The 17,933-nt window shown below is 43.7% G+C and overlaps 2 protein-coding genes across 5 annotated transcripts in view; one reads left to right on the forward strand and one right to left on the reverse strand.

Moving 5' to 3' along the window:
• Positions 1-782: 782 nt before the first annotated feature.
• Positions 783-17,278, reverse strand: LOC109896852 (sentrin-specific protease 3-like). Its single transcript, XM_020491260.2, has 11 exons — positions 17,088-17,278; positions 15,594-16,334; positions 15,144-15,302; positions 14,511-14,622; positions 13,500-13,647; positions 7,128-7,175; positions 5,347-5,424; positions 4,950-5,087; positions 2,337-2,420; positions 2,160-2,210; positions 783-1,870 (listed from the first exon to the last, which is right to left on the reverse strand). Exons 2-11 carry the CDS (start codon positions 16,294-16,296, stop codon positions 1,760-1,762), a joined length of 1,632 nt encoding a protein of 543 aa, XP_020346849.1. The 5' UTR covers positions 16,297-16,334; positions 17,088-17,278; the 3' UTR covers positions 783-1,759.
• Positions 17,273-17,933, forward strand: part of acox3 (acyl-CoA oxidase 3, pristanoyl) — a 30,646-nt gene continuing 29,985 nt past the window's right edge. Inside the window, exon 1 of one of the 4 annotated variants that reach the window (XM_020491257.2) lies at positions 17,273-17,548. In XM_020491257.2, coding sequence (XP_020346846.1) covers positions 17,454-17,548 — 95 coding nt within the window. In that variant the 5' untranslated portion in view covers positions 17,273-17,453. Of the gene's footprint in view, positions 17,690-17,933 lie in introns of all 4 variants that reach the window. The other 3 variants (XM_020491258.2, XM_031832113.1, XM_020491259.2) reach the window with 3 other exon arrangements.

Below are 17,933 nucleotides of genomic sequence, written 5' to 3' on the forward strand. Positions count from 1 at the left end.
CTATACGTCACTCCATTGGGCTCTCGAGTGGCGCAGCAGTCAAGGCACTGCATCTCAGTGGAAGAGGCGTTACTACAGTCCCTGGTTAGAATCCAGGCTGTGTCCCATAGGGCAGGGCACAATTGGCCCAGCATCATCCGGGTTTGGCTGGGGTAGGCCATTATTGTAAATAAGAATTTGTTCTTAATAACAGTCATACCTAGTTAGATGAACATATTAAAAATAGAAATTTCGCAAATTACAGTATTAGATGACATGTCTCCTACTGTGTCATTTACAGCATCATCACCTACCTAGACTACCCTCTACTAAAAATAATGGAGATAAAACTTACCTAATGACTAACATTGTCTGCTTTGGTAACTCGTGCCATAAAACAGATGTGACGGACAATCTCCACTCTACCTTACCCTCTAATATTGGTTCAAAAAGCAAACCACACTGTGTTAGAAATAATGACTGGAACTATAGAAGTCAGTATGAGCAATCTACCTTCCACATCCATGTGTAACTACTAGAAGCTAGCACTTGGCCACTACCAGCAGGAAGCAAACCTTTGCTGCTATTACACTCCTCCAGAAAAATCTTGAAATATATTTAGTGTCATTTAGGTATGCATGAAAAGCTTTGTCTTTTTTAGATAGAATCACCCAGACAGACAAACAAACCCGCACACAACCCAGAACATCTAGATGCCACACCACAGTACTAGAGAAATCATCCTCTTCCTCTATTCACACTAGCTAATAAATACATTATACAAAGCATGAAAGAATTTCAACTTTAATTTCTGTTCCTTGCCATGGACTTGTTTATTCTGATCAACCATAAATGCTTTTTTTTTTTTTTAAAGGTATAAAAACAATCAATTATGTTCCATCAAACGTCTGCTCGAAAAACAATATAAAAACAAAACATACTAAAAGAGACATTGTTGATGGGTTAGAGGGGAAAATGTAATACCATAAATGCGTGCCAAATGTCACCCCATTCCTTATATAGTGCACTATTTTTGACCAGAACCTTATGGTCAAAGTAGTGTACTATAAAAGGGCATAGAATGCCATTTGGGAATCAAGGTTGTTTATAGCCAACATGGTCCAACCAATGACTCCAACAGGACATTGTAAGATTTTGTTATTATTTTAAATCCAAATAAAAAAACATCACTGCCCTCCAAAAAACACCATGTACAATAAGCATAGCAACATGTTTTTTACCGACAAAGATTTTTTAAAACAGAACATAAGTGAAGATTGGTTGTTATTCTCTGTCCGTTTGGGGGGTTCCTGCACCAGTAAGGTGATAAGTCCATTTCACCACCAGAGTATAGTAGACCTTGGTTTGCATTCGAAATAGAACCCTATTACCTATATAGTGTACTGCATTTGTCCAGGGCCCATGATCAAAAGTAGTGCACTACATATGGAAATAGTGTGCCTTTTGGGATATAATCGAAGACTTGGCCTCTGTCAATCACAAGGTAACAAACATCAAAATTAAATTAAAACTAGGGTCATGGGAGAAGAAAAAAAAAAAAAAAAAAAAGAGGGGACAGATAATGGGGGTTGAAAAGATAAAAGGTCCACTTGTAAAGTCTCTGGATATAAATGTCGTCAAGAGGAAAAAAATTATTCCTTTGAAAAGTTGTTTCCTTTCTTTCAGTCACTAGCTAGTTTAGAATAGGTCATTATAACCATCCCTCGCTTCCTCAGAATCCCCCACTTCGTTGTAAAAAAAATCCTCAAAGGGCGTGGTGTCACAGCGAGAGCTTGCAGTGACAAAGTTCTTTGTACATGAGTCTCCTCAGTTTGGGCATGTCCTGCTGGCCAAAGCTGAACGGCTGACCCAGGGCTAGAGTCTTGCAGTACTGGAAGGAACACCGACAGGTTAGAAATCATGCTTACCCCTAGTGTTGGACACAAAGGCCCCGAAAGCAACATCCAGGCCCTCTAGCACCAAATTGCTCTACATCCCCATTCAGAGGGCAATGTTAAGCAGTTACAATATTAAAGCTATCCAATCCTAAATCTAAACGAGTGACAAGGTCTTGGGAGTAAGGACTTGGCTTGATTTAGAATTCAGCACACAAGTGTGTAGTAGTACAAGAACAGCTATGGACCATGGCTCTCTGATTCTAAATCAGGACTTGGACCTACCTGAAGAACAAACGCCCCACAGTCACTGTCATTGTTCTGACGGCCCACATTCTGAAACACAAACAGTAAATGCACTCAGAAAATACCATCACCAATGTCAAACAAACATTGGTTGTTAATTCATGTAAAGCAATTGTTGTTACACTACTAATCAGAACTGAAGACAAACTGACTCACCATTTTGAAATAGCCTTTCCACCCTGTAAGGAAATCTCTCTGGTCTTTCTTGACAGCCTCCGCCTGCAGATACTTTGCAATATGCTGAGGAGGTGGAAAACAAAAGAGCGAATTTCGCTTAATTTCAAAGACGACCAAAAAAACACCCAAACAGACCACTCTGAACAAGGTGAAACAAATCAGGTGCTGTAACAAATAGAAATCAAGATGCCACAACATCCCAAATAAACTCAGCAAAAAAAGAAACATCCTCACTGTCAATTGCATTTATTTTCAGCAAACTTAACATGTAAATACTTGTATGAAATATAACAAGATTCAACAACTGAGACACTGAACAAGTTCCACAGACATGTGACTAACAGAAATGGAATCGCATGTTCCTGAACAAAGGGGGGGTCAAAATCAAAAGTAACAGTCAGTATCTGGTGTGGCCACCAGCTGCATTAAGTACTGCAGTGCATCTCCTTATGGACAGCAGCAGATTTGCCAGTTCTTGCTGTGAGATGTTACCCCACTCTTCCACCAAGGCACCTGCAATTTCCCGAACATTTCTGGGGGGGGGGGGGCCCTAGTCCTCACTCTCCGATCCAACAGGTCCCAGACGTGCTCAATGGGTTTGAGATACGGGCTCTTCGCCGGCCATGGCAGAACACTGACATTCCTGTCTTGCGGGAAATCAACCATATTGTTCGTTATGTGCGTGGTGGCATTGTCATGCTGGAGGGTCATGTCAGGATGAGCCTGCAGGAAGGGCACCACATGAGGGAGGAGGATGTCTTCCTTGTAACGCACAGTGATGACAACAAGCTTAGTCCAATGATGCTGTGACACACCGCCCCAGACCATGACGGACCCTCCACCTCCAAATCGATCGCGCTCCAGAGTACAGGCCTCGGTGTAACGCTCATTCCGTCGACGATAAATGCGAATCAGACCATCACCCCCGGTGAGACAAAACTGCGACGTCAGTGAAGAGCACTTTTTGCCAGTCCGGCTGGTCCAGCGACGGTGTGTTTGTGCCCATAGGCGACGTTCTTGCCGGTGATGTCTAGTGAGGACCTGCCTTACAACAGGCCTACAAGCCCTCAGTCCAGCCTCTCTCAGCCTATTGCGGACAGTCTGAGCACTGATGGAGGGATTGTGCATTCATGGTGTAACTCGGTCAGAAGTAGTTGCCATCCTGTACCTGTCCCGCAGGTGTGATGTTTGGATGTACTGATCCTGCGCAGGTGTTGTTACACGTGGTCTGCCACTGCGAGGACGATCAGCTGTCCGTCCTGTCTCGCTGTCTTAGGCGTCTCACAGTACGGACATCGCAATTTATTGCCCTGGCCACATCTGCAGTCCTCATGCCTCCTTGCAGCATGCCTAAGGCACATTCACACAGATGCGCAGGGACCCTGGGCATCTTTCTTTTGGTGTTTTTCAGAGTCAGTAGAAAGGCCTCTTTAGTGTCCTAAGTTCTCATAACTGTGACCTTAATTGCCTACCGTCTGTAAGCTGTTAGTGTCTTAACGACCGTTCCACAGGTGCATGTTCATTAACTGTTTATGGTTCATTGAACAAGCATGGGAAACCCTGTTTAAACCCTTTACAATGAAGATTTTATACAATGAAGTATTTATGCTGCAGTAGTTTATGTGTCGGGGGGCTGGGGTCAGTTTGTTATATCTGGAGTACTTCTCCTGTCCTATTCGGTGTCCTGTGTGAATCTAAGTGTGCGTTCTCTAATTCTCTCCGAGGACCTGAGCCCTAGGACCATGCCCCAGGACAACCTGACATGATGACTCCTTGCTGTCCCCAGTCCACCTGGCCATGCTGCTGTTCCAGTTTCAACTGACCTGAGCCCTAGGACCATGCCCCAGGACTACCTGACATGATGACTCCTTGCTGTCCCCAGTCCACCTGGTCATGCTGCTGTTCCAGTTTCAACTGACCTGAGCCCTAGGACCATGCCCCAGGACTACCTGACATGATGACTCCTTGCTGTCCCCAGTCCACCTGGCCATGCTGCTGCTCCAGTTTCAACTTCCACCTGACTGTGCTGCTGCTCCAGTTTCAACTCGACCATGCTGGTCATTTATGAACATTTGAACATCTTGGCCATGTTCTGTTATAATCTCCACCCGGCACAGCCAGAAGAGGACTGGCCACCCCACATAGCCTGGTTCCTCTAAGTTTCTTCCTAGGTTTTGGCCTTTCTAGGGAGTTTTTCCTAGCCAGCGTGCTTCTACACCTGCATTGCTTGCTGTTCGGGGTTTTAGGCTGGGTTTCTGTACAGCACTTTGAGATATCAGCTGATGTACGAAGGGCTATATAAATAAATTTGATTTGAGATCTGTGAAGTTATTTAGATTTTTACAAATTCTCTTTGAAAGACAGGGTCCTGAAAAAGGGACATTTAAACATTTTTTATTTTTTTACAGAGGTTACATGTCAGAGAAGAAAAAAGGTATGGCACAAAACAGAACGTTCACTCAGATTTTAGCAAGCAAAATTTCTCTGTGTGACCCATGGTCAGGTCTCACTTGGGAAAGAGGTGTTCTGACCGTAACTGGACTACTGGGTTAAATTAAGGTTAAATATGCATTTGAAAGATGGCCGTCTCACCTTTGGGCAGCGTCGGTTGAGAGTGCGTTGGGAGTCGAAGTAGGTGATTGCCCTACGGGGGATGTCTACGCTGACCAGGGACCAGTGGACCTCCAGGTGGATAGGGATCAGGAGGAGATCCTTCTTGAAGATGTCCACCTGGGAGGGAAGAGGTAGGAACATGTTCAGGCGTTGGTGGTTTAAGGCCCGGGTCTCTATGCGTAACAGATTCCCCCCCCTCATTGTATTCTTGACAGGTGCACAAATGTCAATTGGTTCACAATTTGTTGCATATTTAGTTAGAATGCAAATAAACTGACAACATGATTGCTTGATTGAGAAAGGTTAATGCAAAGCGGGTATATTGAGGACAAGGCAAAAAAATAAATAGATAACAAATATCTTTATGGTTGCTTACATTCTTTGTCCATCGTTTGACTCCATCGTAGCCTTTCGTCCTCAACTTGTCGTAGAAGAAACTGTTGAAGAAGTGAACCTGAGAGAGAAGGAAAAAAAGACAGATGCTACAGATGTTCTCCTTCACTGAATATACAGTGGCAAGAAAAATTATGTGAACCCTTTGGAATTACCTGGAATTCTGCATAAATTGGTCATAACATTTGATCATCTAAGTCACAACAATAGACAAACACAGTGTGCTTAAACTAACAAAATACAAATTGAATATTTGTATATTGAATACACCATTTAAACATTCATAGTATAGGTTGGACAAAGTATGTGAACCCCTAGGCTAATGACTTCTCCAAAAGCTAATTGGAGCCAGGAGTCAGCTAACCTGGAGTTCAATCAATGAGATTGGAGATGTTGGTTAGAGCTGCCCTGCCCTATAAAAAAAAACGTCACAAAATTTGAGTTTGCTATTCACAAGAAGCATTGCCAGATGTGAACCATGTTTTGATCAAAAGATCTCAGAAGACCTAAGATGACCACTTGTTGACTTGCATAAAGCTGGAAAGGGTTACAAAAGTATCTGAAACTGTGGGTTGATGAACATCAAGGTTAAGGCAAATGGTCAATAAATTGAGAAAGTTCAGCACTGTTGCTCCTCTCCCTAGGAGTGGCCGTCCTGCAAAGATGACTGCAACAGCACAGAATGCTCAATGAGGTTAAGTAGAATCCTAGTGTCAGCTAAAGACTTACAGAAATATCTGGAACATGCCAACATCTCTAACGAGTCTACGATACGTAAAACATTCAAAACTAGAATGGTTTTCATGGGAGGACACCACGGAAGAAGCCACTGCTGTCCAAAAAACCCATTGCTGCACGTCTGAAGTTTGTAAAAGAGCACCTGGATGTTCCACAGCGCTACTGGCAAAATATTCTGTGGACAGATGAAACTACAGTTGAGTTGTTTGGAAGGAACATACAACACTGTGTGGAGAAAAAAAAAGGCATAGCACACCAACATCAAAACCCCATCCCAACTATAAAGCATGGTGGAGGGACTGCCTTTGCTGCCTCAGGGCCTGGACAGCTTGTTATCGTCAACGGAAAAATGAATTCCCAAGTTCATCAAGACATTTTGCAGGAGAATGTAAGGCTATCTGTCCGCCAATTGAAGCTCAACAGAAGTTGGGTGATGCAACAGGACAACGACCCAAAACACAGAAGTAAATCTACAACAGAATGGCTTCAACAGAAGAAAATATGCCTTCTGGAGTGGCCCAGTCAGAGTCCTGACCTCAACCCGATTGAGATGCTGTGGCATGACCTCAAGAGGGCAGTTCTCAACAGACATCCCAAGACAATTGCTGAACTGGAACAGTTTTGTTCAGAGGAATGGTCCAAAGTTCCTCATGACCGTTGTGCAGGTCTGATCGGCAACTACAGAAAACATTTGGTTGAGGTTACTGCCGCCAAAGGAGGGTGAACCAGTTATTAAATCTAAGGGTTCACATACTTTTCCCACCCTTCACTTTGAATGTTTACACGGTGTTCAATAAACACATGAAAACATAATTGTTTGTGTTATTAGTTTAAGCAGACTGTGTCTATTGTTGTGACTTAGATGAAGATCAGATCAAGTTATAGACATTTCTGCAGAAATACAGGTAATTCCAAAGGGTTCATACTTTTGTGCCAGTGTACTGTATTCAGGACAAATATTATGGATTTTGTTGAAGTAGTATATCGTGGAAGTATGTTGTATTATACATTTAAAATGATTCCTACCTTCTCAGACACCGAGTCCATCACAAGGTCACCATACATGTTCATGACCTAAAGAAGAGACATTGAATAAACAATTCACAATGCCCTGCTTTTAATCTGTTCAAAAGTAACAGATATTTGCATACAGGGCTCAATCTTAACTAGACATACCCACAAATACAATGTGGCATAAGTCATGCAATATTTCAATGCAGAAAATGCTAAATGTATGCAGAAATTCTGGTTACAAACCAATCCTAGTCACAAAAATCTATGATACTCCCCCACTTAACATACTGCTTGACTAGTTGGGCCCAAGCTTGCTGTACAACATTAAAACCTATTCAGTCTGTCTACAAACAGGCTCTCAAAGTGCTTGATAGGAAGCCCAATAGCCATCATCAGTCACATCCTTAGAAAGCATGAGCTCTTAAGTTGGGAAAATCTTGTGCAATACACTGACGCATGTCTTGTATTCAAGATCCTCAATGGCCTGGCTCCCCCTCCACTCAATATTTTTGTTAAACAGAAAACCCAGACATATGGCAGCAGATCCACAAGGTCTGCCATGAGAGGTGACTGTATAGTTCCCCTAAGGAAAAGCACCTTTAGTAAATCTGCATTCTCTGTGAGAGCTTCCCATGTCTGGAATACACTGCCATCAGACACACATAACTGCACCACATATCACACTTTCACAAAATGCTTGAAGACATGGCTAAAGGTCAATCAGATTTGTGAACATGGTCCCTAGCTGTGTGTTGCCGCTCCCCATGTTGTCTGTAGCTTGTGAGGTGTGGAAACACTTTGTTGCTTTTATGAATTTTGTCTTGCTGCTTTTTGTTTTATGTTGCTCTGTCTGTATGCTACGTCTTGCTTGTCCTATGTTGCTATGTCTTGCTTGTTCTATGTTGCTATTGTCTATATTGTAATTGTTTTTAATAACCTGCCCAGGGACTGCGGTTGAAAATTAGCCGGCTGGCTAAAACCGGCAACTTTTACTGAAATGTTGATTAATGTGCACTGTCCCTGTAAAAATAAACTCAAACTCAATTCCCTTTTTGATTGTTTGGGGCATCAGGAAAAAAGCTTGTCCGGAGGAGACAAGGTAAGCGCTACCATCAGTCCTGTGTCATGCCAACAGTAAAGCATCCCGAGACCATTAATGTATGGGGTTGCTTCTCAGCCAAGGGAGTGGGCTCACTCACAATTTTGCCAAAGAACACAGCCACGAATAAAGAATGGTACAAACACATCCTCCGAGAGCAACTTCTCCCAACAATCCAGGAACAGTTTGACGAACAATGCCTATTTGAGGATAATGTGGCAACTTGCCATAAGGCAAAAGTGATAAGTGGCTCGGGGAACAAAACATCGATATTTTGGATCCATGGCCAGGAAACTCCCCAGACCTTAATCCTCAAGTGGTCAATCCTCAAGAGGCGGGTGGACAAACAAAAACACAAAAATTCTGACAACCTCCAAGCATCGATTATGCAAGAATGGGCTGCCATCAGTCAGGGTGTGTCCCAGAAGTTAATTGACAGCATGCCAGGATGGATTGCAAAGGTCTTGAAAAAGAAGGGTCAACACGGCAAATATTGACTCTTCGCATCAACTTCGTGTAACTTTGACACTTATGACATGCTTGTAATTATACTTCAGTATTCCATAGTAACATTGACAAAAATATCTAAAGACACTGAGGCAGCAGACTTTGTGGAAATTCATATTTGTGTCATTCTCAACTTTTGCCCACGACTGTACAGGGTGGTACCGGTTAGTTGAAGTAAAATGTACATGGAGGTAGAGTTATTAAAGTGACTATGCATAGATAACAGAGAGTGGTGTAAAAGAGGGGGAGGGGGGCAATGCAAATAGTCTCGGTAGCCATTTGATTAGGTGTTCAGCAGTCTTATGGCTTGGTGGTAGAAGCCGTTTTAGAAGCCTCTTGGACCAAGACTAGGCACCCCGGTACCGCTTGCAGTGTGGTAGCAGAGAGAACAGTCTATGACTTGGGTGGCTGGAATCCTTGACAATTTTTAGGGCCTTCCTCTGACACCACCTGGTATAGAGGACCTGGATGGCAGGAAGCTTGGCCCCAAGTGATGTACTGGGCCATTCGTACCACCCTCTATAGTGCCCTTCGGTCGGAGGCCGAGCAGTTGCCATACCAGACAGTAATGCAACCAGTATGCTCTCCATAGTGCACCTGTAGAACTTTTGAGGATCTGAGGACCCATGCCAAATCTTGTCTCCTGAGGGGGCATAGGCTGCGTCGTGCTCTCTTTACAACTGTGCTGGTGGACCATGCTAATTTGTTGGTGATGTGGACACCAAGGAACCTGCTCCACTGCAGCCCCATCGATGAGAATGGGGGCGTGCTCTATCCTCCTTTTCCTATAGTCCACAATCATCTCCTTTGTCTTGATCACGTTGAGGGAGAGGTTGTTGTCCTGGCACCACACGGCCAGGTCTCTGACCAACTCCCAATAGCCTGTCTCGTCGTTGTCGATCAGGCCTACCAATGTTGTGTCATCAGCAAACTTAATGATGGTGTTGGAGTCGTGCTTGGCCACGCAGTCCTTGGTGAGCAGAGTGTACAGGAGGAAACTGAGTACGCACCCAAGGGGCCCCCTTACCACCTGGGGGTTTAGTCCCAGGGTCCTTAGCTTAGTGATGAGCTTTGAGGGCACTATGGTGTTGAACGCTGAGCTGTAGTCACCGAAAAGCATTCTCACATAGCTGTTCCTTTTGTCAAGGTGGGAAAGGGCAGTGTGGAGTGCAATAGTGATTGCATCATCTGTGGATCTGTTGGGGCGGTATGCAAATTGGAGTGGGTCTAGGGTTCCTGGGATAATGGTGTTGATGTGAGCCATGACCAGCCTGTCAAAGCACTTCATGGCTACAGACGTGAGTGCTACGGGTCGGTAGTCATTTAGGCAGGTTACCTTTGTGTTCTTGGGCACAGGCATTATGGTGGTCTGCTTAAAACATGTTGGTATTACAGACTCAGACAGGGAGAGGTTGAAAATGTCAGTGAAGACACTTGCCAGTTGGTCAGCGCATGCTCGCAGTACACATCCTTGTAATCAGTCTGGTCCTGCGTCCTTGTGAATGTTGACCTGTTTAAAGGTCTTACATCAGCTGCGGAGAGCGTGATCACACAGTCTTCTGGAACGGTTGACGCTCTCATGCATGTTTCAGTGTTATTTGCCTCAAAGCGAGCATAGAAGTAGTTTAGTTCGTCTGGTAGGCTCGTGTCACTGGGTAGCTCTCGGCTGTGCTTCCCTTTGTAGTCTTATGGTTTGCAAGCACTGCCACATCCGACGAGGATCGGAGCTGGTGTAGTACGATTTGATCTTAGTCCTGTATTGACGCTTGCCAGTTTGATGGTTCGTCAGAGGGCATAGTGGGATTTCTTATAAGCTTCCGGGTTAGAGTTCCGCTCCTTGACAGCGGCAGCTCTTGCCTTTAGCTCAGTGTGGATGTTGCCTGAAATCCACGGCTTCTGGTTGGGGTATGTACGTACGGTCACTGTGGGGATGACATCATCGATGCACTTATTGATAAAGGCAATGACTGATGTGGCGTACTCAATGCCATTGGAGGAATCCCAGAACATATTCCAGTCTGTGCTAACCAAACAGTCCTGTAGATTAGCATCTGCTTCATCTGACCACTTTTGTTCTAGTCACTGGTGCTGCCTGCTTCCATTTGTGCTTGTAAGAATCAGGAGGATAGAATTATGGTCAGATTTTCCAAATGGAGGGCGAGGGAGAGCTTTGTATGCATCTCTGTGTGTGGAGTAAAGGTGGTCCAGAGTTTTTTACCCCTCTGGTTGCACATTTAAAATGCTGGTAGAAATTTGGTAAAACGGATTTAAGTTTCCCTGCATTAAAGTCCCTGGCTACTTGGAGTGCCAACTCTGCGTGAGTTTTCTTATGGCGTAATACATCCCATTCAATGCTGTCTTAGTGCCAGCCTCTGATTGTGGTATGTAAAACAGCTATGAAAAATACAGATTAGAACTATAGGTAGATGGTGTGGTCTAAAACTTATGGGATACTCTACCTCAGGCAAGCAATAGCTCGAGACTTCCTTAGATATCGTGCACTAGCTGTTAGTTACAAAAAATACATAGTTCGCTGCCTTGTCTTACCAGACGACGCGGCAACGTATAACCAGCCAGCTGTATGTTGAGTGTCGTCGTTCAGCCTTGACTCCGTGAAGCATAATATATTACAGTTTTGAACGTCCCGTTGGTAGTTTAATCTTCAGCGTATATCATCTATTTTTTTGTCCAAAGATTGCACGTTTGCTAGCAGAATGGAAGGAATTGGGGGTTTATTCAATCACCCACAAATTCTCAGAAGGCAACCCGCCTTCCGGCCCCTTTATCTCTGCCTCCACTTCACGCAAATCCGGGCCTATTCCCGAGAAAGCAGTATATCGTTCACGTCGGGCTCGTCAGACTCTTTAAAAGGAAAAAAAGGATTATGCACGTCCGTGGTGAGTAATCGCAGTCCTGATGTCCAGAAGTTATTTTCGGTCATAAGAGACAGTAGCAGCAACATTATGTACAAAGTAAGAAAATAAATAAGTTAAACAAAGCAAATGCAAAAACAATCGGATGGGGCACATAAAACCTCTGCCTTCTTCTCCGCCACCATTTTACATGAGCAAATATCAAGATAGAATCCTAGGCCCTAGCATGTATGTGGCCTTACAGCGTGTGAAAAATGTATTAGTGTGGCTCCACAATAAATGACTATACATAATACAGATTACAAAATGGTCAAACATGGTACAGTATTTCCTTCGGCGTCATCTATAATACATTACATCTATATACATGCATGCATAAACAAAAAACAAAGTACAGTAGATAAAAAGGACATCAGGCACATATAGAAACACCTTCATTAGAGGATAGGTGGCATGCTTTGGCAGAGGCATTTTACAGTGCCTTCAGAAAGTAATTATACGTCAACCTTTTGTTGCTACAAACTGGGATTCAAATGGATTTAACTTTTTTTAATCTACATAAAATACTCCAGTGTCAAAGTGGAAGAATAGTATTTTTGATTTATTTATAGAAAATAAAACAAATATTTGATTAGGGACCACCTGACTTAATCGATACATGTTACGAGTTACCTTTGGCAGCGATTGCAGCTGTGAGTCTCTAAGTCTAAGTGCTTCGCACACCTGGATTGTCCGATATTTGCCAATTATTCTTTAAATTCTCAAAGCTCTGTCAAGTTGGTTGTTGATCATTGCGAGACGGCCATTTTAAAGTCAGAACACTCATTGTTTAATTACGTTATCTTTATTTAACCAGGCAAGTCAGTTAAGAACGAATTCTTAACTTCAACGACAGCAGTGCAGTGCCCCTGAACAAGGAACAGTGCCTTGTTCAGGGGCAGAACGACAGAATTTTACCTGGTCAGTTTGGGGATTCGATCTTGCAACCTTTTGGTTACTAGTCCAACGCTCTAACCACTAGGCTACCTGCCGCACCCACATACATACACACAGTCCATGTCCCCATGTGCAGTTTCAAACCGTAGTCTGGCTTTTTATGGCGGTTTTGGAGCAGTGGCTGAGCAGCATTTGACGTTATGTCTATATAGGACACAGTCTACTGTGGCTATAGATACTTTTGTACCTGTTTCCTCCAGCATCTTCACAAGGTCCTTTGTTGCTGTTCTGGGATTGATTTGCACTTTTCGCACCAAAGTACGTTCATTTCTAGGAGACAGAATGCGTCTCCTTCTTGAGCGGTATGACGGCTGCCTGGTCCCATGGTGTTTATACTTGCGTACTATTGTTTATACAGATAAACATGGTACCTTCAGGAGTTTGGAAATTGCTCCCAAGGATGAACCAGACTTGTGGAGGTCCACAACTTATTTTCTGAGGTCTTGGCTGATTTCTTTTGATTTTCCCATGGATGTCAAGCAAAGAGGCATCGAGTTTGAAGGTAGGCCTTGAAATACATCCACAGGTACACCTCCAATTGACTCAAATGATGTCAATTAGCTTATCAGAAGCTTCTAAAGCCATGACATTATTTTATGGAATATTCCAAGCTGTTTAAAGGCACAGTCAACTTAGTGTATAAAAAAAACAACACTTTCAGGTTTGTTTATCAGTTGGTGCCACTCGAGTTCATCGCTCACTGAAAGTGCTGATTAAAAAATATTTAGGTAATTTCTAGAATACACTGCGCCTATGAGTGAGGGGAGTCATATGAATGGAGTTAAAAACAAGGCTGACATGGTATATAAAGATGTACAATTGTAACATCACAAGCCCATAAAAAAATACACGCTTACATAGACGTTAATTTGACAAACTACAAAAGTGTTAGTAAAGGGTCCCACCCACTTGGTCATTGAGCCAATTCTGTCCATACAACGTGCTTAAGTCATCCATGGTGAGGACATGACGCTTGTAGTTGACACGGAACCCTCGCACCATGGCCGTGCCGGACGACCTCTGGTAGGACTGGATTAGGTGTTGGACCACTACTTTCCTGTTGGAAATGGAAACATGAGATGAGCTTTATGGAACTTTTACAAAAGCCTTTCTGCATTATACCACCTTGTCTTTTTGGGAAATATCAGATGGAACTATTAGTCAAGGATTACTTGAACCATAAACATTTGTTTCTCGTTAAAACTTTACATGGGGCAACAGCCGGGTCATATTCATTAGGGCACAACATAGCAAAAACAAGCTTTTCTTATTGGAGAGTCCAACTTGTCCGTACCAGTTTCATTCAGTTTTCTTCCCTTTGGTTCCCAAGCCCTGGTGATGAACAGGGGGTTCCATCACAGATGGTTTACATCACGATCTTCAATTTGTAACATTTGTGTCTTGTCATAACACAAAGACTCATTTCCATGAACATACTCAGAACCTGGGTGATACTAATAACATGTGGGTGGTTTCATCATGTGGGTGGTTTCCATTCCCTTTTGTTCCAATTCACTCCGGCAATTAGAATGATTCTAATTCTATGTCTGAAATTAGAGTGCTACGTAGAAGCTAGAAAGAAACTACTCTCCAGGACAGATGGACTTGGTTTACATTCCACCTGGCCTTGGCAAAGAGCACCAGGATTTTTATGGCCAACATTTAAAAGGAACCTCACATTAGGCAGACATCAGGGATATCAGATTGTATAAATATTAGGCTGTGTTGGTGTTGCTCTCTACAAGACATTATGATTCATCTGTGTTTGTACTGTATGTGTGGGCACTGTGTGAGAATGTGCACCTGAGCGTGTATTGCTTTGCATGTCTGTGCGTGTTCGCACATCTGCCTGTGTGTGTGAACGTATGTATGTATATAAATATATATATATATATATGTGTGTGTGTACACGTCTCAGACCTGTGAGGCTGTGAGAAGTTGTCGTTGAAGATGTCTTTTAATTTCTCCACCACGTCGTCAGCGTGGATGGGGATCAGACTGCCGTACTTCTGGAGGGAGTCATCCAGGATCCCTGAGACAACGGGAAAACAATACAGAATGTTGGGAGAGTAATATGGAATGACACTGACTGTAGAGGATTCTGTGACCTTGAGCAGCCACGGTCAGTCCTATATTCATATCCTGTTGGTAGCAGATTCCCGTTTCCCAAAAGCATCTTAAGGCTAAGTTCATCATTAGACTCATTGAGGTCAATTCTATACAATGTAGCAATTTCAATCGTCGCATCGCCCAGAACAAGGAGTCGCTAAAGCACGATGAAACATGTAAAGCCCCCTCCGGCCAAACCCTACTCTAACAACGTTGGGCCAATTGTGAGCCGCCCTATGAGTCTCCCGATCACGGACGGTTGTGACAGCCCGGGATCAAACCCAGGTCTGTAGTGACGCCTCTAGCACTGCCTTACACCACTGCACCACTCGGGAGGCCCCCTGCCCAATTATTTCAATAGCAGGAAATCCCTGAGTTACTTAATTACATAATTTAAACTAGAAAAAGTCATTTTCCGAAGCAAAATAGTATGTTTCAGTTTACCATGCACACAGCTCATGTGTTCCTCAGTGAGAGTGACCTCCACAGGTTTCTCTCTGACAATAGAGTACGATGAGGCCTCTGGTTCCCTTCTTCCACTCTCCACCAGACCACCCATCTGACTGGACTGGTAGTCTCCTGAGTAACCATTCAACCGGTTGTCTGCAGGGACGACAAAGGTCTAGTAAGTGAATAGCGAGATAATTATAGTATAGTTTATATAAAAATGGTGATACCTTTTGAGATGCATAGTCAGTCATTTAAACATATTAGCCCAGTGCCAACACAAGCGTTCCAATTTTGCCAACAGTGGGTATATTAAATAAGAATTCTGTTTGCCAGCAAAAAATAGAGACTTGAGTGTACACTCTCAGTTGTTTTGATCATATCAACAGCGCTTTAGAACACCGAGTCTTCAGTTTGTCAGATACACCTTCCATGGGATCATCTCACCTCTTTCAGACCCACCGAGCCGCTCGTCATCTGACAGTGGGCTACTCAGAACCGGGTCCACTCCCGTCCTCTGGCGGTTGGAATACAAACTATACCGACGCCAACTCCTCGCCCTCCTGTGCCCCAGGGTGCCCACCCACTGTGCCCGGTGACGCCAGGTCTTCCAATGCTGAGTGAGACGGAGCCGTAGACCTTCATGAGAGTGGAGCTTCCTCCACCGCCTCAGCCTGCGCTGCCTGAGCCCGTTGAGCCTGGACTGGATAGGGACACTGGAAAAGTCACTGGCTTCAGGTTCAGCCTGGTTGTTGTCATGGTCATCCAGTGGTGATTGCAGCTGGTGATGATGATTCTGCTCTTGTAGGGATGTGGTGGGGACCATGTGTGGGACCTCCCATACGACCTCAGCCTCCTCTCCTTCCTCCTCAGCCATCTGTCCTTCCTCATCATCATCATCCCAGCCCTCATCTTCAAAATCTTCCTCATCGTTTTCCCCCTCCACCTCCTCCCAGGCCACCCTTTCCTTCTGGCCCAGCTTTAGGGGCATGGGGCTGGGTATCTGGTGGGTTGAGGTGGGGTCCATCTCCAGGTGACCCCCGGAGATTGCTATACCACCACCTCCATCCCCACTGTCCTCCTGGCCCACAGCTAGGCCCAGCTGCCCCTGCCAACAGTTCTGTGCTAGGCTGCTACCACTGTCCCTCATGGTCCACGGGCACCCCACGACCTGCGCCAGCTCGTCGCCTGGGGAACGAGTAAGGTGGAGAAATTAGAGACAAATGTCACATGATGCACCTCCAATGTTTTTCAGTAGGTAGGACACTACAATAATAAGCAAATATACAACATGCAGTATGACTGTAACCACGTGGGTTTCTGCAACTCATTAGGGCATAAAACTAGTACATTACTTTCCGGTTAGCCTATTTATTGTAAGCAGCTCAACGCTTCTAAATTTCAACATAGCGTGCATTAATGCATTTACATCCTGTGCCTTGCGAACGCCATTCATTTTGGTAGTCATTAATTGTAACATTCAGCTGCGAGCTAGCAGGCTGCACTTTATTTAAGAAACCTGTGAACTGGAAACAAAAGATAATTATTGACGATGCAGAAAAGTGAATGATATGTCATAATGTATTCAATGTTGCTCACAGGCAAGGTTGCTAGTTAACTATGCAGTTGATAGCTGTCGTTTGCAGCTAACGTTAGCAGCTGATAACTAGCTAACGTTAATGGGATAGCGATGAAACATGTTTAGTTTGCTTCGACAGGACCGAAGTTTTACTAACTTTAAACTATCAAAACTATTTTACAGTTTGGCATGCACATTGTATAAGCAATGCATTAGTAACCAATTAAGCGAAAAACGATGCTAGCTACTTAGCAAGGATATAGCTTGCTAGCTACTTCGAAAGCTAACATCAGCTAAATAGCAACATAAACTGCCGGTCGCCTATCGTTTTTAAATCAAGTAAAATGCAACCCCGCACTCACCGTTAAACTGCAGTTTAGTGCAAATGTGCTTCTTATATACAGTTAAACGTTTGCGTAGTGTTTGAAATTATTTTTGGGACCAAAACAGACGCGACTTTTCTGTTAAACCTCATTCAATGAAGCAGACACTGATGTAGTAAAGCAGTCGTCACCACCACTCCCCCCAGCTAACATTGATCCCTTTCCGGACTTCCGGTTTCAAGAAAATAACATCGCTTTTAACAGAAAGGGATGGCAGTAATACATATTTTTTAATTTTTTAAAATTATTTTTATTTTCATTTCACATTCAAATACAACTATTGAAATAAATGTTTGATAGTCTTTAAGAGGTGCAAAGGAAGAAACAGTGAGGAAAAGCGAATTTATGCTAAAAACCCTCTCGTCTGACAACACACGAAACCCGTCGCACTGCATCGCGTCATTTATGACCTATCTTAAGCGGTGCAGGGTAAGGTGCAGGTAAGAGTAGCACATTTTCGGCATTTTCTAAGATTTTGCTTCTCATGAAGTTAGAAAAAATGTGTTATATAAGCTATGGATGTGCTGCATAATAGAAAATAGACATTATACGCAGTGGAAGCCGTGAAATTATGACACGCGGTGAGTTCTCAGTGAGCTGTGTTCTATTATGAAAGTTGTTTTGTTTATTTGCCTGTTGGTGTCAACAAAATGGCACGTTGATGTAGTCTAGGTGACTGTGACAATTAATATTATGAGGGTGACAGCTATTTGCTGGTAGAGCAAGTCTACGTGATGTCATGCAGGGTTTTGTCAGAAATTGACCCTTGCTCTACATAGCTGATTGTCTGGAAGGGACTTTTGAACTACACAACACGTGTCCTCC

The sequence above is a fragment of the Oncorhynchus kisutch genome, linkage group LG9 (genome assembly GCF_002021735.2).
Source record: "Oncorhynchus kisutch isolate 150728-3 linkage group LG9, Okis_V2, whole genome shotgun sequence".
Lineage (NCBI taxonomy): Eukaryota > Metazoa > Chordata > Actinopteri > Salmoniformes > Salmonidae > Oncorhynchus > Oncorhynchus kisutch.

Coding starts and splice junctions, on each gene's coding strand:
- LOC109896852 (XM_020491260.2), bottom strand. CDS start 16,296: ATGAGGGACAGTGGTAGCAGCCTAGCACAGAACTGTTGGCAGGGGCAG. Junction 14,623..15,143: donor ACACATGAGCTGTGTGCATG/GTAAACTGAAAC, acceptor CCGTTGTCTCAG/GGATCCTGGATGACTCCCTC. Junction 5,425..7,127: donor TGGACTCGGTGTCTGAGAAG/GTAGGAATCATT, acceptor CTTCTCTCTCAG/GTTCACTTCTTCAACAGTTT.